This window comes from Lolium rigidum, chromosome 1 (assembly GCF_022539505.1).
Source record: "Lolium rigidum isolate FL_2022 chromosome 1, APGP_CSIRO_Lrig_0.1, whole genome shotgun sequence".
Classification (NCBI taxonomy): domain Eukaryota; kingdom Viridiplantae; phylum Streptophyta; class Magnoliopsida; order Poales; family Poaceae; genus Lolium; species Lolium rigidum.
In genome coordinates this window covers 357,676,935-357,700,924 of record NC_061508.1, presented here as the reverse complement: position 1 = coordinate 357,700,924, position 23,990 = coordinate 357,676,935, and the positions used below count along the sequence as shown (strand labels likewise).

General features: G+C 44.4%; 3 protein-coding genes and 1 long non-coding RNA gene across 5 annotated transcripts; 1 reads left to right on the top strand and 3 right to left on the bottom strand.

Annotated features, from left to right (window-relative positions):
- Positions 1–2,607: 2,607 nt before the first annotated feature.
- On the bottom strand, positions 2,608–9,666 carry LOC124702564. Of its 2 annotated transcripts, XM_047234718.1 has the most exons (5): positions 9,293–9,666; positions 9,154–9,212; positions 7,876–8,754; positions 7,623–7,775; positions 2,608–3,144 (listed from the first exon to the last, which is right to left on the bottom strand). In XM_047234718.1, the coding sequence occupies exons 1-5, from the start codon at positions 9,498–9,500 to the stop codon at positions 2,776–2,778; spliced, it is 1,668 nt and encodes a 555-aa protein (XP_047090674.1). In that variant the 5' UTR covers positions 9,501–9,666; the 3' UTR covers positions 2,608–2,775. The 2 variants fall into 2 exon arrangements, with proteins under 2 accessions (XP_047090674.1, XP_047090681.1); XM_047234725.1 differs by lacking the exon at positions 9,293–9,666 and having other exon boundaries at positions 9,150–9,261.
- A 1,617-nt stretch (positions 9,667–11,283) lies between these two features.
- Positions 11,284–12,988, bottom strand: LOC124702580 (F-box/FBD/LRR-repeat protein At3g52680-like). The gene is made up of 3 exons (XM_047234736.1): positions 12,112–12,988; positions 11,863–12,015; positions 11,284–11,730 (listed from the first exon to the last, which is right to left on the bottom strand). The coding sequence occupies exons 1-3, from the start codon at positions 12,976–12,978 to the stop codon at positions 11,371–11,373; spliced, it is 1,380 nt and encodes a 459-aa protein (XP_047090692.1). The 5' UTR covers positions 12,979–12,988; the 3' UTR covers positions 11,284–11,370.
- Positions 12,989–16,502: 3,514 nt separating this feature from the next.
- Positions 16,503–20,584, top strand: LOC124702547 (protein SCO1 homolog 1, mitochondrial-like). Its single transcript, XM_047234701.1, has 7 exons — positions 16,503–16,583; positions 16,679–16,945; positions 17,169–17,259; positions 18,092–18,304; positions 19,013–19,102; positions 19,295–19,427; positions 20,142–20,584. Exons 1-7 carry the CDS (start codon positions 16,503–16,505, stop codon positions 20,251–20,253), a joined length of 987 nt encoding a protein of 328 aa, XP_047090657.1. The 3' UTR covers positions 20,254–20,584.
- A 10-nt stretch (positions 20,585–20,594) lies between these two features.
- LOC124702556 lies at positions 20,595–23,552 on the bottom strand. The gene is made up of 4 exons (XR_007002547.1): positions 23,013–23,552; positions 22,085–22,256; positions 21,617–21,747; positions 20,595–21,417 (listed from the first exon to the last, which is right to left on the bottom strand). It is a non-coding gene; the product is annotated as an uncharacterized LOC124702556 (long non-coding RNA).
- Between the last annotated feature and the right edge of the window lie 438 nt (positions 23,553–23,990).

Sequence of the window (23,990 nt, the reverse complement as noted above, 5' to 3'; positions counted from 1 at the left end):
GCGAGACCCTGGAGATCTGGAACGCGGACTCGGTGACGGAGACGAACGGGCCGGACGAAAAGGAGCCGGCCGGGGGCGGACGAAGAGCGGCGGCCGGAGGACGGCAGCCGGACAAACGGCAACGACGGACAAGCAATGTCGGCCGGGAAACTAGAGGACCAATTTTTGCTCTGATACCATGTTAGGGCAATATGCTTGTTGTATTACCAGGGAGCCAAAGGCCACAATATATAGTACATGTACAGGTGCAAATATGCAGGAAGCTCCCTAACATATGGGGAAACTACAATACAGATATATACATCTAACAACAACAAAGTGGCCAATAGATTTAGGTTTCTCACCATGGTTACCCATATTTCATTCAGTCCAATAGGTCCAAAGAAAAGCCACCGAGAGAAGTTTATCATCAAGTGCAAGTTCCAAGATTTTCTCCAACACTTCTATAGCATAACACTAGTAGAAACAAGGGCTTTGGTTTTTTGCTCCAAAGAGCTTTTGCACCGAATTTGGCACGAACCGGTGCTAAAGGGGTCATTAGCACCGGTTCGTGCGGTCTGGACGTCCAGGAGGCATTTGCACCGGTTCGTGCCATACTTTAGCACCGCTTCGTGACACGATCCGGTGCTAAAGAGTTGGCGTCAGCCGCGAACCCTAAAGGTCTACCCTTTAGCACCGGTTCGTAACACGAACCGATGCTAAAGGTTTTTTGCCTCCCCACGCACCTCCACCCCCCCCCCCGGTGGATCGCCTTTTTTATGTCTGTAAAATATAAACGAAAATGGTTAAAAATCGTTACGCAACCTACTATTAGGGAAAATTGATAAATTTGAATTTTCACTTTTTTGCAAAAAAGGTTTGAAAAATGGTAAAACCGCATTAATTTTTTGCATACGATATCGGAAAAAACGTATAATATATCAAAATGATCGTGGGAAAAAGTTACATCCGAATTCACCCGGGTTTACCCGGTTAGCCAATTTTTAGATTCTCAAAATTCCAAATTAAAATATGAAAGCAGGAATATTTTAGTTTTTTGCTAAAAAATTAGGATTTTATATATTTTTATTTTTTAAAATTAAAATTAATAATTGCATCCTACATAAAGATTACTATTACTTTTAGCAAATTATAAGATTTTTAAATTTTCAGGTTTTAGGTTTGGCAAAAATAAATTTAAAAAAATTAAAAATAATACAAATTATAAAGTTAATGTTTATTTATTTATTCAAGATTATTATTACATCATTACTTTTGTTTATTAAAAAGAATTATTTAAAATTTGAACAATAAAGACATATGACATTGACCGACATGTTAATAAGATTGATATGATAGTAGTATCACATACATGCGTGCGAAGCACTTGGATGCCGGATGGAAATTAAGCGTGCTAGTGCTAGAGTAGTGGGAGGATGGGTGACCGAGCGGGAAGTTTGAGCACGAGTAAGTAATTGGACTAGAGATAAGGGTAGTTAGAGACTAAACTTGTGAAATAACTAAATTAGAAATTCTGAAGAAGAAAAAAAGAGGAGTGGAAAATAATTCGAAAAAAATTTACGGTAGCGGGGTTCTACCGCTGCAGCGTTTTGGGACGTTTTCCTGCCGCGGCAGACCCTTTAGCACCGGTTCATATTACGAACCGGTGCTAAAGGTCCTCCATCGGACGCTCCACAGCGGGCCACGTGGCGCCCCCTTTAGCACCGGTTCGCAACTGAACCGGTGCAAAAGGGGGGTCTTTTGCACCGGATCATTTGCACCGGTTTGGCATATCCGGTGTATATGGCATATTCGAACCGGTGCAAATGACCATCTTTCTACTAGTGTAACGACAAGAGAGGAGCTTCAAACTTATATCTTCAATCAGCGAGCTGCGCCACGGCTCCTCAGCATGCTTACACGTTAGGAAAAGGTGTCCTCCATCTACAAAAAACTTGTTGCATAAGGCACACCTAGTGTTCAATTCAATACCCCTTCGAGCTATATTTGTAAACAGTGGATGATTACTATTATGTTGCGTGAAATGGTCCTATCCATCCAAAGATAAAATAAATAATCTGAGTTTGAAGGGAGATAATAATAATCAGCATTCTGATATCAAAAAACTAATTATCTAGCCCATGCATCTGCATCGTACCTTGTGTGCCTCATTGGACTTCATTGGCATTTTTTCGGTTTTGGGTCTACCTTGGAATTCTTATTGCTGAGTTGGTCTACGACTGAATTCTGCTTGATCAAATCCTTTGTTCATATCCGTTGATTACTTTTATCGAAGTACTTCCAATCTAATATTTGATGATATTCCCTGCATCCCAGGTCAAAAAAAAAAAAATCCCTGCATCAAAGAATTGTTTAACCCAATCCCTGTAGGGGTTAGATTACCCTCAGGAGCTGCCTGCGCCACTGCTTCCTATGTTGGTCAGGCCATCATCCTGTTCGGATGCCCAAGTATGTAACAAAATGTGGTTCGGATGTGGTGCCCCTGTCTTCTTTTCCAAGATCTGGTTTCCAGATTTTTGGCTAGGACGTCTGGTTAAAAGAATGATCCTGGAAAAGTTCTTTAAGCTAACACGCTATGTCACCAGTGGTCCAATCCATTTCACAACGAAAACAAACAACTGCAATTTCCATTGACCAAAATATTTGACACTAATGTTAAGGGTACTCCTTATCCTACTCAACTTACTACCATCTAAAAATAAACATAACTGAAAAGGTTCATCGGCGACAACTAATCAATACATGCTTTGCAGCGCGAGAGCGTTATTTTGTATACTAATATTCTCGCCCTCGACTTGGGAAGTGAATCCCAACATTTGAGCAGATCCCCTTGTTGATTTTGTCTCTAATCAACAACGTCTCCATCAGCGTCCACTCATTTGGAAGACAGGGCTTGCACTTCTCACACCCTGGATTCTCATGCAGGTATACGGCCTCCAGGTTCACTGCTGCCTCCATAACATTTCTGGCATACCTCACGAATTTTTCTTCTGCCTGAAACCCATAGATCCTGAGCTCAGCCAGATTATGGTGCTTGAAATCAGGGGCAGATGGTTCCCACTCTAGTCCTTTGTCCTTCTCCTTGCTATATGCATACATGTACCTCCGCTTCCCCTTTATCATATCACATAAATGATCCCGCACCTGCATTCAATAAGATCAAAAACTCCTAACTGGTCACCAAAAGTTTGAACTTCAAAAGGAGATAATTTGCTTTGCATATTGTTGACGTCAGAAACCCACTGGCGGGCAGTGACTGGTCAACACCGTAGAGCCGGGAACAACTAGGGCTGCGGCTGGCCCCAGTCCCTCAGAGCGACGGCCCGCAAAGCCTCCTGGTCGCGCGCCGATGCAAATTGCAGGGCGTGCCACCTGACCTATACCTGGTCGTGAAGGTGTGGATGATGCCTCGCTTAGTTTCCCTGCAGGGCACACACGTACACATTAAATACGAGCCTCGATCGGCTCTCAGGTTGTCCTGTGAATCGGCTCATAGAGCCGATCCACCCATGATTCGTCCAGGGTGGCCGAATATATGGTGGTCCTGCTTGATCAAGGTAAAGCGTATGAGATCTACGACGATCTGGGGTTTTCACCGCATAATCGGATCATCCTACTCACGATTGGGCCTCGCGCTCACACACGGTGATCGTAAGCCAGCCCTAGACAAGGCCTAAAAACCAACACTAGGTTGATCCTCGGAACGTCCCGTCTAGGGGCAGCAAATTACACCCCGCATGCCGCTGGATCCTCCAACCCTTTGTAAGGCCTAACTATTGCAGATATTAAACTAATCCTTGATGAATCAAAGAGCGATCGTAACGGATCAGATCTACTAAACGATGATCAAGCGGGTGCCGTCCTTGCACCCATGATGAGGTACAAGGACGGCTAGATGCGCTAGGGTTGCACTACGAAAGCATATGATACTAAGAACAATGCTAACCCTAACACATCTATGATAACTACGTTGCTCGCCATCAAAAAGGCTTCAAGCACGAGCAACGCATGAACAACTAGGCAGGCTCGTGCTGCCTAGATCGCGAGATGCGATCTAGGCAGCATGGTGCTTATCGGAGGAACCCTCGAGACGAAGGGGTTGGCGATGCGCCGAGATTGGTTTGTGTTGAACGTTGGTTGTTGTTTATTCCATAAACCCTAGATACATATTTATAGTCCAGGGGACTTTCTAATTGAGGCGTGCACCTAACCGTGCACAGGTAAAACTCTAACTTCTAAATTAAGATGCGATCTACTATAATACAGATACAGGGGCAATTTAACCCAAACTTGGTACACAAGGCCGATTCACGTATTTCTTCCATGTATATTCTTCAAACCCATCTTGATCGCGGCCCACCTCTGATCCGGTCAAATTTTGGTGATAACACATGCCCCCCTGGTTTTGGAAATGACATTTCCAAAATCATTATGCTTTTCCTTCGTCGGGTCATGTCGTGGCAGAGCAGAAACCGCCGATTGTTAGCTGGATCGACGCCCAATGAGCCGATAGCAACGCATTGGTCTCTCATAATCTGTCCTTCATCTTCTTCGACCGATGACTCCGAGACCCGGTGACACTCCTCCGCAAAATTCACCATCCTCGAAGAAGGTTGCTACACAGACCAGCCGATGATACTCCAATTGGCTTCTAGAAACAGTAACATTTACCAGTGTCGGTTGCCCCTCGAGTCTCAGCCAAGGCGAAACAGAGACGAGGATACACAAATTAGCCGAATGGACTCGGGCTTGATCATGTCTGAGGGCACTATCATGCAGAGCCAGCCGATTTGAACGAAATCGGCTCTCCAGAGGAGAGGACCTTCGGGGTGAGCTGCCCCCCGAGTTTCTTCAGTCCAAATGTCATGACTACATATTCAAACAAGCCCATTGAACCTGGTACTCTGAATGCAGTCTTGTGTATATCTTCTGGATATTGTCAACATAAAGTAATATAACAAGTGCAATATGCAAGTATGTAGGAATCAATGCACCGTTAACACAAGTGTTTGCTTTTTAGATAGAAGGAAATGGGTAAACTGACTCAACAATAAAAGTAGAAGAAAGGCCCTTCGCAGAGGGAAGCATGGATTGCTATATTTGTGCTAGAGCTTTTATTTTGAAAACATGAAACAATTTTGTCAACGGTAGTAATAAAGCATATGAGTTATGAAAGTTATATCTTACAAGTTGCAAGCCTCATGCATAGTATACTAATAGTGCCCGCACCTTGCCCTAATTAGCTTGGACTACCGGATCTTTGCAATGCACATGTTTTAACCAAGTGTCACAATGGGGTACCTCCATGCCGCCTCGTACAAAGGTCTAAGGAGAAAGCTCGCATTTTGGATTTCTCGCTTTTGATTATTCTCAACTTAGACATCCATACCGGGACAACATGGACAACAGATAATGGACTCCTCTTTAATGCATAAGCATGTGGCAACAATTATTATTCTCATATGAGATTGAGGATATATGTCCAAAACTGAAACTTCCACCATGATTCATGGCTTTAGTTAGCGGCCCAATGTTCTTCTCTAACAAATGCATGCTCCAACCATTAAGGTGGTAGATCTCTCTTACTTCGACAAGACGGACATGCATAGCAACTCACATGATATTCAACAAGGAATAGTTGATGGCGTCCCCTGAAACATGGTTATCGCACAACAAGCAACTTAATAAGAGATAAAGTGCATAAGTACATATTCAATACCACAATAGTTTTTAAGCTATTTGTCCCATGAGCTATATATTGCAAAGGTGAATGATGGAATTTTAAAGGTAGCACTCAAGCAATTTACTTTGGAATGGCGGATAAATACCATGTAGTAGGTAGGTATGGTGGACACAAATGGCATAGTGGTTGGCTCAAGGATTTTGGATGCATGAGAATTATTCCCTCTCGATACAAGGTTTAGGCTAGCAAGGTGTTTAAAGCAAACACAAGTATGAACCGGTACAAGCAAAACTCACATAAAAGACATATTGAAAGCATTATAAGACTCTATACCGTCTCCATTGTTGTACCTTTATCATCATATCGAAGCCGATCGCTTGAAACGGCCTCCTCTTTGTCCTTGCCATGGCGGTAAACAGAATGAGCTACCATGTAGTTAACTTCCCGGCGCAGAGCTCTGGTCCGTTCTTCCGAAGGGGTGGACAGATCTACTTGGTCGAGGGCACCCTCGGCTGTAAAGCCGTTCCACCTGATGCCATGAGAACGGGTCTTCGAGAAAGAGCCGATTAGATCGGCTTCAAAGAGAGCCTTGAGCTCATCGTACTTCTTCTTGTGCTCATCAGGCAGCTCTGCGTAAGTGACCGGAGTTTCTTCCGCCATCTCTGATGTGGATGGCGAGGTGGTTGTCGTCGAAGATGTGTCCCACCGGGCGTGCCAGAATGTGTTGACGTCAGAAACCCACTGGCGGGCAGTGACTGGTCAACACCGTAGAGCCGGGAACAACTAGGGCTGCGGCTGGCCCCGGCCCCTCGCAGCGACGGCCCGCAAAGCCTCCCCGGTCGCGCGCCGATGCAAATTGCAAGGGCGTGCCACCCGACCTATACCTGGTCGTGAAGGTGTGGATGATGCCTCGCTTAGTTTCCTGCAGGGCACACACGTACACATTAAATACGAGCCTCGATCGGCTCTCGGGTTGTCCCGTGAATCGGCTCATAGAGCCGATCCACCCATGATTCGTCCAGTGGTGGCCGAATATATGGTGGTCCTCGCTTGATCAAGGTAAAGCGTATGAGATCTACGACGATCCGGGGTTTTCACCGCATAATCGGATCATCCTACTCACGATTGGGCCTCGCGCTCACACACGGTGATCGTAAGCCAGCCCTAGACAAGGCCTAAAAACCAACACTAGGTTGATCCTCGAACGTCCCGTCTAGGGGCAGCAAATTACACCCCGCATGCCGCTGGATCCTCCAACCCTTTGTAAGGCCTAACTATTGCAGATATTAAACTAATCCTTGATGAATCAAGGAGCGATCGTAACGGATCAGATCTACTAAACGATGATCAGCGGGTGCCGTCCTTGCACCCATGATGAGGTACAAGGACGGCTAGATGCGCTAGGGTTGCACTACGAAAGCATATGATACTAAGAACAATGCTAACCCTAACACATCTATGATAACTACGTTGCTCGCCATCAAAAAGGCTTCAGAGACGAGCAACGCATGAACAACTAGGCAGGCTGGTGCTGCCTAGATCGCGAGATGCGATCTAGGCAGCATGGTGCTTATCGGAGGAACCCTCGAGACGAAGGGGTTGGCGATGCGCCGAGATTGGTTTGTGTTGAACGTTGGTTGTTGTTTATTCCATAAACCCTAGATACATATTTATAGTCCAGGGACTTTCTAATTGAGGCGTGCACCTAACCGTGCACGGGTAAAACTCTAACTTCTAAATTAAGATGCGATCTACTATAATACAGATACAGGGGCAATTTAACCCAAACTTGGTACACAAGGCCGATTCACGTATTTCTTCCATGTATATTCTTCAAACCCATCTTGATCGCGGCCCACCTCTGATCCGGTCAAATTTTGGTGATAACACATATTCAACATGAGGTGCAATAAAAATGAGAAATGAAACACAAGTTTACCATGATGCATAGTTTCTTAAGGGTGGGTGCACCATGTAGTATGAACATTGTCCAAGTCAGGTCGCATTCTTCAGAAATGTTAAACAAATTCACAAGACTTAGTTTGTGGAACACCGGTAACAATTGCTTCCGGCCTTCAGGTTTGACCCAAATCTGCAGAGGGGGATAATTCAGAATTACTTTAACCAAAAATAATGACTACAACCTCTCCGGGACACACATCATTCTGACAATACTGAGGACCTTCACTAACCTTTTCTGATTTGAAGTTCAAATGCAGATTGCTTATGGCGGTTTTACGAAGCAACTCACTTAGCTTGAGCATCTTGTGCTCAGAAAGACCAGTATTAATGATGCTCACAGTCTGGAGCAGTGGGACATAGCCCAAAGAGAAGGGGTCATCTGGAGATATAAACACATTAAACTTCACTACTGTGAGCTTTGGTACCCACTTCAGATCAACCCTCTGAAGACTGCTACAGGAAATCACTAGTTCACGGAGCTGCGGGTGCTGCACTTCCAGCAAAGACAGATGCCCAGTGTCACACTGCCAGAGGTGGAGGAACTGCAGTTGCTTGCATATAGCAAAAATTTTGGGGAAGTATGATTCGCCTAACCTCAAATTCTCCAGCCAGAGGTGTGCAAGACCACCAAATGCGTTTGGACATGAATCAAAAAATGTCATGAACTGCTTCCCATAAGTGAGCAGGTCACCAGAGGTACAATTTTTACCCAATTTCGTTAAGATCGTAAACTCAACTGAAGCAACCTTTTGTGTTGCTATGGTGTTGGCAACAGTCTGGCCAATGAAGATGGAGTCATCTCCCAAATAGAATTGCATGGACATTAGGTGAATGGTGTATAGACTTCCAGCCCTGCTTTCAAGTATGCTCCTGGTTGCTTTCAACATGGTGGTGTTGGCCCGAACTATATCATGTGAGGTTAAGTTTCTCCTTCCGTGCTTGGGCTCAAAAGAACAAACCGTTAAGATAATCTTTGAGAGCATAGTGGGGATCTGCTTCCATCGTCTGGAGAGGATGGCGGTTCTTGCTACCTCAGTGATATCAAGTCGCTCAACAATGTTGAGCAAAACATCATCGGGCAACTTGCTGAGCCTATCAACTTCATTGTCCTACGTTTGATATGGAAACAAATCAGAGTTGATTTCTACATTCTCATCACAAGTGTAATTTAAATATTCTCCACAGACAAAAGTTTTAAAAAATATACTTTCCCACAGAAAGACACAATTTTGATTATAGAACTTTTGTACTTACCCACGAAAGGATGCAGTTTTGATTTGTATACTTTCGTATGAAAAAGTAATTTTGAAAATTTATACGTTCCAAGAGACTGACTCAATTTTGTTAATTTCCCCACCAAAAAAGTCAACTTTTGACTACGAATTCTAATCATGGTTTCCTACTGTACTTTTTATTATTCCTTGGTGATTTTTTTTTTTTTTTGGCGGTGATGTTGTAATAATAAGAGGAGCTAAAGAGAAAAACGAACACGAGGACAACTCACGAACATGTTGACGGAGGATTTGCGGAAGCCGATCTGGCAGCAGGTCGCCTGGGAAGAAAGTTCCTGCCACCGATGGAAACTCTCGTTTAAATATTGGAAATTCTATCAATACGATGGAAAAGATACAAAAGGGGATAGAGGACTTGGATTGTAATCCGAGAGGGATTGTTGGGATATAAATAAAAAGGGATCCGTTTCGATCCCTGACTGCGGCCGCAAGAGGAGCCGCTTGATTGCTTCGATTGCTGGTTGCAGCTCGGAAAGGAGCTGCTGATTCGATTGGGGACCGCAGCTCCCAGACAGGGAGCTGCTTATTTGGCCGCCTCTGCTCAAGCACCGCTCAATCATCATTCGAGGCCTCCGACGTTAACGGCGACGGCGCGAGGAGGGAGCTCGGCACAGGACGAGGAACTAGACGCGGTGGCGAGATAGCGAGAAATCAAGCAGAGGAGGTCGCGCGCCATGGAGGTCAGGCGAGAGGAGGTTTTAGCACTGCCTCCGTGCGGCTTGTTTTTATGCGTGGGATCGTGCGGCTTTTATTGAATCAATCAAGGGTAGGTGTGATCCGTGTGGATGTGGTGGATTTCGTGATGGATTCGGTTTCATAATATATAGAGCGGAGGGAGGACGTACGATTTTAGGATAGCGTATGTCCAAGAGAGAACAGATCGGCTTATCTTCAATGGTCCTAACCGACAGGTTTCGGATGATCGAGAACTGTGAAAAAACATCAAATCGTTACAACTTATCGGTGGCACGGTGAGTAATTTGTGTCGAATCCAGGGATAATTTTAATAACCTAACAAACCAAACCGAACGACAGAAACACTTTTGCTTTTATTATTAGGTATAGATATAGATATAAATAGATATATGTATGGTGGTATATAGATATGTTTTAGCTATAGATTCATTCATATCTAGAAAAAATGCGAAGATTTTTTAATAATGAAGAAAGTATTAAAAATAGAGTAGATACACCCTTAAGTAAATAAATCAACACAAAGCTAAAACATCGTGTACTCTATTTTAATGGCAACAATTATCATTTTAATGCGGTTGAGAATGTCACGCCTGTCTTCTTGCAAGATCTGGTTTCTAGATTTTTTTTTTCTCAGACGTCTGTTTTTGGTTTGAAAATCAAGTGTCTGTTTTTGGTTTGAAAATCAAGTGGAATGTAATGTCATGGTTTCATTCTGAAAGAATGGGTTTGTTCCATTCTTGTGTTTAATTTAAGCTAGAATATTGAATGAGTTGATTCCGTTCTTGCGTTTGTTTGGAGAGTGGACTGTAACAGATTCTGCGAATAGAAGATATGAGTATGCGTAGGGTGAGTTTAGCAGAACAAAGTTATGAGAGAATAAAGAAATTGATTGAGTGTGGATGTCTTTAGCATAGAGTAACAAAGAGATTCCACCGTTTTGATGATGAATGGATGTGTTTCCGCATCTAGAAGGAATATTCTCGTTCAAAATCTAGAGGGGATATTCTCTTGTTCAAGGTTTGGAGGGGATGTTCTCTTTTGAGAAACTACCTCGTTCCGTTCTATTTTCTAACTGAACACCAGAATGAGATCTACTCCCTCCGTTCACAAATAAGTGTACATGCATGTTTTTCAAGATAAACTATGAAGTAGAGTAAAAATACATTGGAAACATGTATCTTTTCTTTTTAATTCTTTCACCCCCAATAAGCTAAATGCATGAAAAAAAACTTGTGCTTAATATTATTGGGTTTGATTTTCAAGCGATGAGAGAGAAACAATTAAGTGTTGGAGATAGGAATTTGTAGACGATGAGAGAGAAACAATTAAGTGTTGGAGATAGGAATTTGTAGACAAAGTTTAGAGCTCCATGTCTACTTATTTGAGGATGGAGGGAGTAAGTGTGGAATCATCCCATTACATTTGGACACTAAAAGAATGATCCTGGAAACGTTCTTTCGGCTCACACGGTATGTCACCAGTGGTACAATCCATTTCACTACGAAAACAAACAACGGCATTTTATAGCGGCATACAATCCATTCCCAATGAAAACAAACAAAGCAAATTTCCATTGGCCAAAATACTTGACACTAATGTTAATGGTACTCCTTAATCCGTATCCTACTCAACTCAGTACCATCTCAAAATAAACATAACTGAAAAGGTTCATAGGCAACAACTAATAAATGCATAGAAAAGTAGCTTTGCAGCACAAGTGCATTTGTACTAATATTCTCACCCCCAACTCGGGAAGTGAATCCCGACATTTGAGAAGATCCCCTTGTTGATTTTGTCTCTAATCAACAACATCTCCGTCTGCGTCCACTCATTTGGAAGCCTATATTTGCACTTCTCACACCCCGGATTCTTATGCAGGTATACAGACTTCAGGTTCACCGCTGCCTCCATGACATTTCTGGCATACCTCACAAATTTATCTTCTTCCTGAAACCCATAGATCCTGAGCTCGGCCAGATTATGGTGCTTGAAATCAGGGGCAGATGGTTCCCACTCTAGTCCTTTATCCTTCACCTCGCTAAACTCATACATGTACCTCCGCTTCCCCTTTACCATATCACATAAATGATCCCGCACCTGCATTGAATAAGATCAAAAACTCTTAACTGGTAACAAAAAATTTGAACTTCAAAAAGATACAATTTGCTCTGCATGTTCAACATGAGGTGGAATAAAACTGAGAAAGGACGAATCAGGACAAGATTTTACCATGATGCATAGTTTCTTAAGGATGGGTGCACCGTGGAGCATGAACATTGTCCAAGTCAGATCGCATTCTTCAGAAATGTTAAACAAATTCACATGACTTAGTTTGTGGAACACCGGTAACAATTGCTTTCGGCCTTCAGGTTTGACCCAAATCTGCAAGAGGGGGATAATTCAGAATTATACTAACCAAAAATAATAACTACAACCTCTCCAGAACACACACACACACCACTGAGGACATTCACTAACCTTTTCTGATTTGAAGTTCAAATGCAGATTGCTTATGGCGGTTTTACGAAGCAACTCACTTAGCTTGAGCATCTTGTGCCCAGATAAACCAGTATTAGTGATGTTCACAGTCTGGAGCAGTGGGACATAGCCCAACGAGAAGGGGTCATCTGGTGATTTAAACATATTGAATTTCACTACTATGAGCTTTGGTACCCACTTCAGATCAACCCTCTGAAGACTGCTACAGGAAATCACTAGTTCACGGAGTTGCGGGTGTTGCACTTCCAGCAAAGACAGATACCCCATGTCACACCGCCAAAGTTGGAGAAACTCCAGTTGCTTGCATATACCAAAAATTTTGGGGAAGTACGATTCGCCTAACCTCAAATTCTCCAGCCAGAGGTGTGCAAGACCACCAAACGCGTTTGGACACGAATCAAAGAATGACATGAACTGCTTCCCATAAGCGAGCAGGTCATAAGAGGTGTTACATTTTTTACCCAATCCCGTTAAGATCGTAAACTCAACTGAAGCAACCTTTTGTGCTGCTATGGTGTTGGCAACAGTCTGGCCAAAGAAGATGGAGTCATCTCCCAAATAGAATTGTATGGACATTAGGTCAATGGTGTATAGACTTCCAGTCCTGCTTTCCAGTATGCTCCTGGTTGCTTTCAACATGGTGGTGTTGGCCCGAACTATATCATGTGAGGTTAAGTTTCTCGTTCCGTGCTTGGGCTCAAAAGAACAAACCGTTAAGATAATCTTTGAGAGCATAGTGGGGATCTGCTTCCATCGTCTGGAGAGGATGGCGGTTCTTGCTACCTCAGTGATATCAAGTCGCTCAACAATGTTGAGCAAAACATCATCAGGCAACTTGCTGAGCATGTCAACTTCATTGTCCTGCAGTTGATATGGAAACAAATCAGAGTTGATTTCTTACCGTCTCATCACAGGTGTAATATAACTATTTTCCACAGAAAAATGTTAAAATATTATACTTTTCCACAGAAGACACAATTTTGATTATAGAACTTTTATATGCTTTCCCACCGAAAGAAGCAATTTTGATTCCACAATTTTTGGACGTACCCACGAAAGGATGCAATTTTGATTCTTATACTTTCCAATGAACAACGCAGTTTTGAAATTTTATACTTTCGAAGAGAACGACGCGATTTCCTTACTTCCCCACCAAAAAGGTCGATTTTTTACAACGAATTCTGATCAGGGTTCTACTTTTTATTATTCCTTGATTTTTTTGGAGTAATGTTGTAAGAGGACCTACCTAAAGGGAAAAGGGAAACAGGAGGGCGAACTCACCAACATGTCGAGGGAGGATTTGCCGAGGCCGATCTGGCAGCAGGTCGCCTCCGAAGAGAGCTGCTGGTCTCCTCTCAAAACTTGCGGGTACCGCGGTTGCTGCCAGGACAGAAATATGTATACTGCTAGGAGCTAGGTTCCTGCCACCGTTTAAATATCGAAAATTCTATCAGTAGGATGGAAATTATCGGAAAGGGGATAGAGGACTTTGATTGTAACCCGGTAGGGATTGAGATGGGTGACTGCGGCTGGAAGAGGAGCCGTTTGATTGCTTCGATTGAAGCTGCTTATTTGGGCGCCTCTGCTCAAGCACCGCTGGATCTTTTCCGATAATGCTTACGGCGTATCTTTTCGCGCGGCGACCGCCACAAAATCACTAATCTTCGGCAGATCTAAGGCGCGCGTGGTGGACGCCGTTGTTGCTGCTGCGCACGCACGATTGTATATTTTTCAAGGACTCGATCGATCGCCGGCGAGAGGAAACCGCCGCGTCTCTCCCTGGCTGGCCTGGGATCCATGACCGTGTGCGTGTGATCTCTACCGCTGGTCATGCTGTTCGCTGAGATTTTTTTTTCTGTTAAGAATCACCGTTTTAACTCTCTCGTAAACAAAGCTACCAGTTAGAGCATCTCCAGTCAGTCGCGTCCCAAAACCATTCCCCAAACGGTGCCGAATTGAGCGTTTGAGGACGTTCGTTCGTGCCGCGTTTAGAGGACGTCCCTTCCTAGCCGCGCTCCCCAATCGCCGCCCCCAAACATTAAAAATAATATAAATAGATAGAAGGAAACTCTTTACTAATATTCAAATAGGTTCAACATAAACAAATTACATATAAAACTTCGAAAAAACATAATTAAATTACATATAAATTATTTTTAACTACTACTACTTCTTCTTCTTCGATGATGGCCCGCCTTGTCGTCGTCATCACGGTGATGCTTCTTGCTCGTCACCTCTTTCGAAGGGACGGTGTCGGCCGACGCGTTGGAGGAACTAGTGTCCTCCTCGTCGTCGCCTTGGCTTTGGCCTTGGCCTTGGCCTTGGCTTTGGCCTTGGCCTTGGCCTTCGCTTTCGCGTCCGCCTCCGCCTTCGCACGGGCTACCGCCGCCTCCTCTGACCCTTCCTCCTCCGCATCCTCCTCCACGCCCAGCCATTCCTCCGCGTTGTCAAGTGGCGGCGAGGAATCGTCGCCGCTGCTGGGCGTCCGGGCTCTGTCCCACAAATGGCGCCATCCAGTAGGCTTGCCCTCGCTGGAGGTGTCGGAAGGAAGCTCGGAGATGTAGCTCATCGTCGCTGGAGGTGTCGGACGGAAGCTTGGATGAATGGCGGCCGGTTGAAGATCCGAAAGCGCCTACGTACGGGTTTTATTGAGCGCGGATGAACATCGGCGCATAAGTCGAAGAGAGCAGCGGTTGCTCTTCCGAGGAGTCCGCGCTCCATTCCAGCGGTTGGCGCGTCGGACGACGCGATTGCCAATGCGGCGGTTCCGCTTCCCGGCAAATGCACCGTCGCTACGTAGGCTGTGATTGAGCGTCCGAGCTGCTGACGCGTCGGGCCCGCGCCTCCCCGCCTCTCATTCCGTTGTGTCCGGCGTGCCCGGAGCGTCCCCTGTGTAGCGGGGACGGGCTCGGGGCGCCGGAGACCGTATTGGGTTGCGCCGGACAAAAATGACCTTTAGGACGCGCGGCTGAGAACGTTTTTTTTTTCGGCGCGCCCCAAATACCTTTGGGTGACGCGACTGGAGATGCTCTTAGGGCATGGGAAAGTGTCTTCGACACATGAGCACCACTACTCCTATTTTTAAAAATCATACTTTTAGTTTTTTTAATATTGAAATTAGATACCCATATACGTATAAACATTCTGAAGGTACGATAGGAATTTTGGAGAAAAATATGTAGTATTTTAAGCTATATACAAAAGACAAATTTCTGATAAATATCTACCCCTCTACGTAGCAACAATTTTTTTTCCTGTAGCTCAAAATACAATGCATTTTTTACCGAAATTTCGCACGAGTATTCGTATGTATTCAAGGAATAAATGTGACGATTTTTGAAAACATAGATATATAATTTAAAATATTTAAAAAAACTGAGAGCACTGGTGCTCATGTGCACCAAATGTGCTTCCGCCAGGGCATGGGCTTCTTTATTGGATCCATGACCTTCGTGACAGAATTCAAGCTAAATCGCTCCAAGCCTCCCTAATCTCTAGGGCTATGTGTGCATATGCTCCTATGGTTCCTTCTATAAGGCTTTGAATGACGGTTTTGTAGTCACTCTCCATCCTCACTCGTGGAGCGTTAATGTCCTTCTCTAGGGCGATTTTCTCCTTGCACGCTAGCGCTTCCAGGGTTTCACCATCTGTTTGTCCCGGGAACACCACCGCTAACGCTCCCAAGTAAACACTGTCGTCGCCCCTACCGCTGCCACCGTTCCTCGGCCTGAGTTCTTGCCAACGGCTGCATCAACATTGATCTTGATCATTTCGAGGGGTGGAGGCAGCCAACTAGGAATTGGCGAGCCTCCTGGCGTCTTTCTCCCTTGCTCTTCCGTTTGTTTCAGGTCCGCAATGAACCTTTCCACGAAGTTTTGTATCGATGGTGGGCTTTGAAACTATTAGAGCTGGCCGCTCGGCGCTCCAACCACGCTTCTCGTCGATCCCTTGTTGCAATCAACATATTGTAAGCCAATCAAACCTTGAATACCCCTTCCCTGTCACATGGTGCTAGGACCAGAAATAAACATGTCGCCTATTGCTTAAAGGGATTTGCAGAATATTATCTACTCTACATCCATCGGCAGGAAGTAGTCTCTCTCAACTTCTCTTCGTTCCAGGACGCGGAAGCCGATGTGGAACTTTTATGGGCCAATTGAGTCTGCGGCCTTGTAAAACCTCCCACCAACTATCTAACGGGCTTCGGCCCAAAGGCCCGAAAACACGCCTCACTTGCGAAACAAGTAAGGACCCAGTTGCTCCATCCCCGTCCCCGGCGGCGCCGCCTCCTCCTCCCGCACTTCCCGCCGCCGCCCACTCGCACGGCGAAACAAGTACTCGCCTGCGCACCGACGACGGCGGCGACGATGATGAGAAGGCAAGCGCTCCAGCTGCTCGGCCGCGCGCTGCGCACTTCCGCCCCGAGCGCTCCGCCGCTCCGTCGCCCTCAGGTCAGCACGAACCCCCGCTCTCCCCAAATCTGCTCTTCACCCGTTCCTCCGCCCTCGCTAACGCGGCGGCGCTGTGTGTCTTGTTCGCGCGGCAGCTCGCCGCCGTGGGAGGCTGGAGATCCGGTGGAGCGCCGGCGGGGTTCTTCTCCACCGACGCCGCTGCAGGTGCGTCCGCGGCTGCCGGCGCGGCGCAGGGCGGTTCCAAGTCCCAGGCGGCTAAGGCTGTGTCTTCCGCCGCGGCGCAGGGAGGTTCCAAGCCCGCGGCGGCTGCGGCGGTGGCACATGGGTCCGGTGGCGGCAGCGAAGGGGGCGGGCAGGATGGGAAGTCGGAGCAGGACAAGGGGAGGTCTGTCCGAGGAGGGGTAAGCAAGCTGTTTGAGATCCCCCTCTATTTTTCTACATGCCTGCCTTGCAGTCTGATACCGGTTCTGAATTGGAACTAGTAGAACATCTGCATTTACGAGTAGTGGTCTTCTGAGCATGAGCGCCAGAAAATGGGCCATTTCTGCCTTCTGCGATACTAGAAAACTGTGTGCTTAGTCAGTTGAAGAGTAATTCTCACGTGGCTATGTTCCTTGCTTGCAGCCCGTGTCGTGGTTGAGCTTTCTTCTGCTTCTCGTCACCGGAGGAGGAATCATAGTCTACTACGACAAGGAAAAGAAGCGTCAAATTGAAGGTAGATTACTATGGTGAGTTAGTGTAGTTTATGTTGTGTGGATCTTCCGTACGTGTGGTTCGCGATCATCTTCCAACTCGTGGTAGTGCTATCAGTACTTGTAATACAAACTCTCTTGCTGTTCAGGCCATACCATACTAACTCAGAAAGATAGTTGAACTTGTAGATGTTTCATATCTTTGGATAACATATATATGTATCCAGCTTAGGGTAGCCATAAAAATGGAGTGGCATCATCTTTTTCTTATTTTATTAAATTGAAAAAAAAAACCCGGACAGATAAGCAATCTTTTTCAGTGTTATATCTAGAGATTAATCAATTCTGATGTTAATTCTGACTGTCAATACTTCTTTACCTGATAACACATATTTCTAGCTGCTACTCTATCATGTGAATATGCAAAATAATATTTTCTTTTGCTTCTTTAAGTAAAGCACCAATAGATGAACTGACAAACCCAATATACTTTCAGTGCCATATATCTGATGTTATTTCTGACTGTCAGTTCTCTTTTAACTGGGTCTCCACATTTCTAGCTCCTAGTCTATCATGTTAATATGAAGAGAGTGACACAAACCAAATATAATAGTTCATTTATGTGGTTATGCCTGAGGTGCTTGATGTTGGTATGATTTGCTATTTTGATTGTCCATTTTGACATGATCCTCCCCTTAATTGAGAAAGGCAATTGATTTATCAAACCTGTTGGGACCAATGCTACCCATGTCTTTGTGTACTTGTGACATCCATGTGCAAAGCAATTTGTTCTTTAAACTTGTATTTTATTGTTGGATCTAGCATTCTAGATGATCTTGTCCCCTGGTTTCTCAGAGTTGAAGAACAAAACAAATTCTGTAAAGCCAGCACAGACAGTAGGCACTGCTGCTATTGGTGGTCCATTCAGTCTTCTAAATCATGATGGGAAACCTGTCACTGAAAAGGACTTCTTGGGTAAATGGACGCTGCTATATTTTGGGTTCACACATTGCCCTGACATTTGTCCAGATGAACTCCAGAAGATGTCTGCTGCTTTGAATAAGATCAGTAAGTCAATTTAATCTTGCTTTGGCTAGGAGTGTTATGTGCTGAGTTAAGCATAAAACATACTTAGCTGCTTTTCATCAAGCTAATGGTCTTATGCTTTATCAGTTTGTCACTGTCTCACTGATAACATGCCAAACTGTCCTTATATGAAGCTATTGCATGCTCATAATGCATTCATTTGTTGCGTACCAGTTATATCTTACCGACTTATTATCCTGTAGCTTATGGCCTTATGTTGGTTAGGATTTTGCGTACTAGTTATATTTTACATAATACGGGTATTTGTCAGAGTACTGACTTGAATTGGCTGTTTCTATACTGAAGCTCACTCAAATAAATTTGATTAGAAAAAATATCCCAACTATGCATATTGGATATTACCAACTTTTTATCCACTTATCCTGTATTGTGGAAATACATTATTAGAGCCTTTAAATATATTTCTAGAACTGCATTAGGACGTTTCTATAAGGATCCTCTTATGTTGTCCGTTTTAGCTATGTGTGAATTTGTAATTAGCTCCCGTGCTACCCATATTAAGCCATAGGGAAGTTTCAAGATAAAAGTTCATTTTGCTACAGTTAAGATTGCAGAAAAATAGAGAGAGAATGAAAGAGAACCAGACTAAGAGACATAATCATTGCTCTTATTCAATTTTTAGATGCTTTCCAGCGATATCATCATAAAGTTTTACTTTAATTTGTTCAGAGGAAAAGGAAAAACTAGAAATTGTGCCAGTATTCATCTCTGTTGATCCTGAAAGAGACACTGTCGAGCAAGTCCATGATTATGTCAAAGGTATGTAAGTTCTGTCTTGGGCGATGGCTAATTGTGCTACAATAATTAGTTTATTATTTGGCTGCATGCATTAGAATTTGTGTATCATTCTTTTAGATTTTCTGAAACATACTTTGTCATATCGTGAGATTGCTGGATCACTTTGTATTGTTCAGTTATGATGCCTAACACTGGCACTTGTCTGTCTGCCAGAATTTCATGAAGATCTAATAGGACTTACTGGTACCTCTGAGGAGATAAGGAAGGTTGCTCGTGCTTACCGAGTTTACTATATGAAGACAGAAGAGGAGGGTTCTGACTACCTTGTTGACCATTCCATTGTCATGTATGTAAACTTTTTTTCTTACTTTTTTTGATTACTTTGTTTCCTTCCTGTGATTTTAATGGTATCTCTGGTTTGCCATTGCTAGACACTAACTAGTCAACAGAAATAGAAATATAATTTTGTTGTATGCAAAAGCAGAAAGCCTTCATTAGAGGAAACAATTAGGCTATTTTTGTTTCTGCAGATTATTGAACTAAAACACCTGATTTACCAACATGCTGTGTTTGACTGGACTTGGTCTGGCATACAATATGCTATTATGCCTATTCCTTTTTTTTGATAAACTATTATGCCTATTCCTTAGTAACAAGGGGAGCTGGCATTAATTAATGAGCCCTAGCCAAACGGGTCAAGCAAGCAATATTTGTTGGGTGCATCTATTGTACTAGTACTATGTTCTGATGACTGATTCCTATGAGCTGCCCAGCTACACCTGTGGATTCTGTCACTGTCTCCATTAGTGAGTGGCTGTTCATGTTCTTCCTTTGTAGCCAACTGCCATGAGAGTTAACAGTTTGAACATAAAAATTCAGAAGTCCATAATCATACTGCTACGTGTTTACCATAAAAATAGTATATGAAGTAGTCACAGCTGCCTTGATGATATACAAATAAAGAGTTGTTACCTCCAACAATATGTTTACCTTGAAGTACTAGCAATTAGCTTGGAGCTTGGTAAGGCCAGCTACTGACTTTATGTTTGTATACTTTCAGGTACTTGATGAACCCGAAAATGGAATTTGTTAAATTCTTTGGGAAGAACTATGATGAGGATACCCTTGCTCAAGGCATCATTAAGGAAATCCGAGAGCACAAGAGCAGCTGAAACTCTGCGCTTCATTTTGACCAGACACTATTTAGAACTGTTCTCAAATAAGAAGACCTCAATGATGCTACTGGCTATCTACTGTTAGTTCGTTCTGGAATTTTGAGGCCTTACTACAATCATTATTTATTATGTTGAGACCTCTAGTTAGCAGATTTTGGTTGTAGGATGAGAGAATTGAAACAACTTCGCTCTTTTTGTGTGTTTGAGAAATTCATCATCATGGCGTATAATTTTCCTTTGGGCAAACAGTCATTATGATGTTTCATGGACAATTCTGCTACTTGGGTCTAACCTTGAATTTTTCATTTTCTCTATGATTGCTCAGTAACATTTGTTGTCAAATACTCTGTTCAAATGTTCGCATAGATTCTAGAAGCATGCACGTACCGGCGCGGTGTCGTACTGCCATGCAGCCATGTGAGAGAAACGAATCGTCTCGATCGGAACTGGTCTGCTGGTCAGAGGTTCGCCACCGGACTATTTTTTTATACTCCCTCCGTTCAAAAATATAAGACGTTCTGGGATTTTTCCGACCAGGTGAAAACGTGCGAAAAGACATCTCTACCCCTGTCTAACATTGTTCCCGATCCGAGCTTCGTCTTCATGGATCTCGATCCAGATCCCAGCGTCCTCGTCCTCCGCGGCTCCGCCCCCAACGCCCCAGCCATCACCTCCGTCACCTGCAGGATCCATCCGCGCGCGAGCCTCAAGCCAGCTGAACTGAATCCATCTGACGGACGCGCCTCAAACCAGCAGAACCGAATCGATCCAAGCGAGCGTCAAGCCAGCTGAATCCAATCCATCTGCGCGCCGCCGCCGGAATCCATCGGCAAACCTCACGGAGGCCGGCCGTAAGCCCCCAACAGAAGCGCCATGCCGGCCGCCACGCATGCTCAGCACCCACCGAGCAGAGCACCATACCGCCGGCAACGCCCAGGACCATAGCTAGCACCTCCACGCTCGGGGCACTTCCAGGCTTCTCGCTGGCCGCTCCGGCACAGCTCGCCGGCAACATCGTCTTCTCGCCAGCAGCACTGTCTCATCTCCTTGGCAAGCTCTGTCTCAGCTCGCTGGCAGTTCCGCCTGTTCCCAAGGTTGTTGAGCCGCGAACCTGTCGCGCCACAAGAAAAATGGTGCTTCCAGATCTTGATTTTAGTCAACCTGAAGAACAAGAGGAAGTCAATAATCCACCTACACTGCTTCCAAATCTTAATACTCCTTGTGCTTGCTTAGTTTGTGATGCAGTATTGTTAAAAAGTGTAATAAATATCTGCACATTTCATGTTTGTAAGTAAATTATGCACTGAATATTGACAACAGTTCAAGAATAAGGGAGGAACATGGTTGTTAGCAAACCAACCTGTCAAGTGCTTCGACAGTTCGACCTTCTTGAAGTCATATCCAAGGAGGGCATGATTAGCTTTGGCAGAGCATCCTGTTGCTCTTTTATCTCCATTAGCCAAATCTTCACAGCCTTATATCATAAACAACCTGTGTGTAACAGATACACCAAAGTTAGCAATTGGCAGTAGCAATCCACAGTACCTCTCATCCTCCACAAAGGCCAATTGTCCACAGATTTTTTTTACTGTCCACATTACTAAGCCATAATAGCAAAGGAGGAAAATAATCTGATGTTGTATGTACTAAATCTCACAGATGTTGATGATCAAACAATCAGACATCTCTAGCTAGGTGCTATATCAAAGATAACAAATATTCTACTCCATGTGACCGTGATGTCAAGCTAGGCAACAATTTCTGATGATCTTTTCCCTACAGAAATTGAAATTTGGAGTTACTTGATCCATACAGAAAACACATGTACCTGGGTGGCTTCATGTCAATGCACACTTCATGAATTTTTGCTGTCATTACAGCTTGGACAAGTCAAGAAAAAGAATAGCAAAAATTCTAAATTTCCGCTATCATTCTTGAAGGGCTTGTCCCGTCAGCACCACCTCTCTGCACAACAGCTCTATAATAGCACCTCTTTGCAGCTGCAAATACAGACAAAGATATCATTTTATTGTTCAATAATAAAGTTTCAGTGTTGCATAAAATAACTCATGCACAAGTTCAGAATAAATTTTCAGAGTTCTACACATCTCTGACCGAGGACTCCTGCATATACATATCTCCTTTTCAGAGAAAGAAAAGGGGAGTATGTGAGAAGTAAAAGAAATACTCCAGCAAAGGAGTACTTGAGCAACTGTAATTGAGCAAGCACTAGAAGCAACTGTTCTACACATTCAATTCCTACTTCCAGCAAGACTAGATAGTTCGAAATAGGGAGTTCTGTATGAACAGATCTGTTAACGATACATACAACACATATAACTGAAGAAGTGAGGATATAACAGTGTAGTATAATCTGGGTGCTTACATATGCTAAAATATCTGTTCATTCAAGTGCAAAAAGGACATTTGGTACTACACTAACACCACTAATCCTCACTAGCTATAGCTACTCCCACTACTCCGGTTTTCCTTTAATGAAAATTGTGTGCCTTAATTATAGTGTGGACTACTTGTGGCATAGATAGTTGGTACTCCTCTTAACAAAGCAAGATAGTGACCACTGACCAGTAATGTTGCAATTTCATATATTATCTACCATTTTCAGTTGCAAATTCATGTAACACATGCAGAGTTGTATGAATAAGCATCAGTATACTGGCAGTACAAGCAACAGTATGTGTCAAATAAACAGGAGTAAGCAATTTCTATCATTTGGCTAGGATAGAAAGGAGTACCTTACTGAGAAGACAAATAATCCATATGAGCCTGTAAGTATTGAGCCGTGTTGCTGCAGATATCGAAAAGATACAACAACTAGAAGGCCCTGATCTGCGTGATGCTGATCGTGTTCTCCCCTTCCATGAGCAGGTACCACTTGATGGGGAACTCGAAGCTTCACCACATGCCGTGGTCGCCGTGCAGCGCGATGGCGCTGCCGTTGCCGAACTTGGGCGTGTTGAAGACTCCCTCAGACCCCTTTCTCGTCGCCCCGTTCACCTCCACCTGCAGCCTGGACATTTGCGCCGCCTCCAGGGCGATACGTAGCGTGTAGGTGCCGTCGGGGAGCAGATCAAGCAACGCCACCCACGGATCTGTGACCAGCGGCAAAAAATCCGGCCTTTGACCTCGCCCTCTCGCTGCCGCATGCGACGGGAGGGAAGGACAATAAGCGGCGGCGCCGGCGAGTGGGAGTAGAAGAGAAGGTGCGCGGAGGAAGCATGGAGGCGCCGGCAGGAGCGAGAGAGAAGAGCAGCGTCTCGGCATGGGGCAGCGACGCGAGGCGCCGGCGAGGTCCAGCGAGTGAGAGCTAGAGGGAGAGGGTGGAGCGGTCGCGTCGCGTCGTGAGGGAGGGGTAAAAAGGGAAACTCCGGAAATCTCGTAGCGTGGAAAAACTTGGCCGTCAGTTCTTAAAACGTCATACATTTCTGAACGGAGGGAGTACAAAGGAAAGACCTCGAAGAGTCTATGTTCGCTACCGGACTTGGTCACAAGTTAGAACTGACACGTACTTTTTCGTGTTGGAAGTGTTCTTCGGGAGCAAAGCTTTTTCCAGTAAAAAAAGGCGTACTTAGAGCATCGCTAGCAGAGCCCCGTAAAAAGCCAAATCAAAAAAGGCTAGCAGAGCCCGTAAAAAGCCAAACCAAAAAATAACTGTCAGTTTATGGTTCGGGTTGAAAAATAACGCCGATCACTAACCGTAAACGAGCCGAAAC

What these genes read in the sequence shown, in the direction of transcription:
- LOC124702564 (XM_047234718.1), bottom strand. Translation starts at nt 9,500, where the DNA reads ATGATGATTGAGCGGTGCTTGAGCAGAGGCGGCCAAATAAGCAGCTCC. An exon ending in CCTCTCGGATTACAATCCAA is followed by an intron (nt 9,213 to 9,292) that starts GTCCTCTATCCC and finishes CATCGGTGGCAG; the next exon opens with GAACTTTCTTCCCAGGCGAC. An exon ending in TTAAGAAACTATGCATCATG is followed by an intron (nt 3,145 to 7,622) that starts GTAAACTTGTGT and finishes TATTGAATGCAG; the next exon opens with GTGCGGGATCATTTATGTGA.
- LOC124702580 (XM_047234736.1), bottom strand. Translation starts at nt 12,978, where the DNA reads ATGCTCAGCAAGTTGCCTGATGATGTTTTGCTCAACATTGTTGAGCGA. An exon ending in TGAACTTCAAATCAGAAAAG is followed by an intron (nt 12,016 to 12,111) that starts GTTAGTGAATGT and finishes CCCCTCTTGCAG; the next exon opens with ATTTGGGTCAAACCTGAAGG. An exon ending in TTAAGAAACTATGCATCATG is followed by an intron (nt 11,731 to 11,862) that starts GTAAAATCTTGT and finishes TATTCAATGCAG; the next exon opens with GTGCGGGATCATTTATGTGA.
- LOC124702547 (XM_047234701.1), top strand. Translation starts at nt 16,503, where the DNA reads ATGAGAAGGCAAGCGCTCCAGCTGCTCGGCCGCGCGCTGCGCACTTCC. An exon ending in CGCCGCTCCGTCGCCCTCAG is followed by an intron (nt 16,584 to 16,678) that starts GTCAGCACGAAC and finishes TTCGCGCGGCAG; the next exon opens with CTCGCCGCCGTGGGAGGCTG. An exon ending in AGTCCATGATTATGTCAAAG is followed by an intron (nt 19,103 to 19,294) that starts GTATGTAAGTTC and finishes TCTGTCTGCCAG; the next exon opens with AATTTCATGAAGATCTAATA.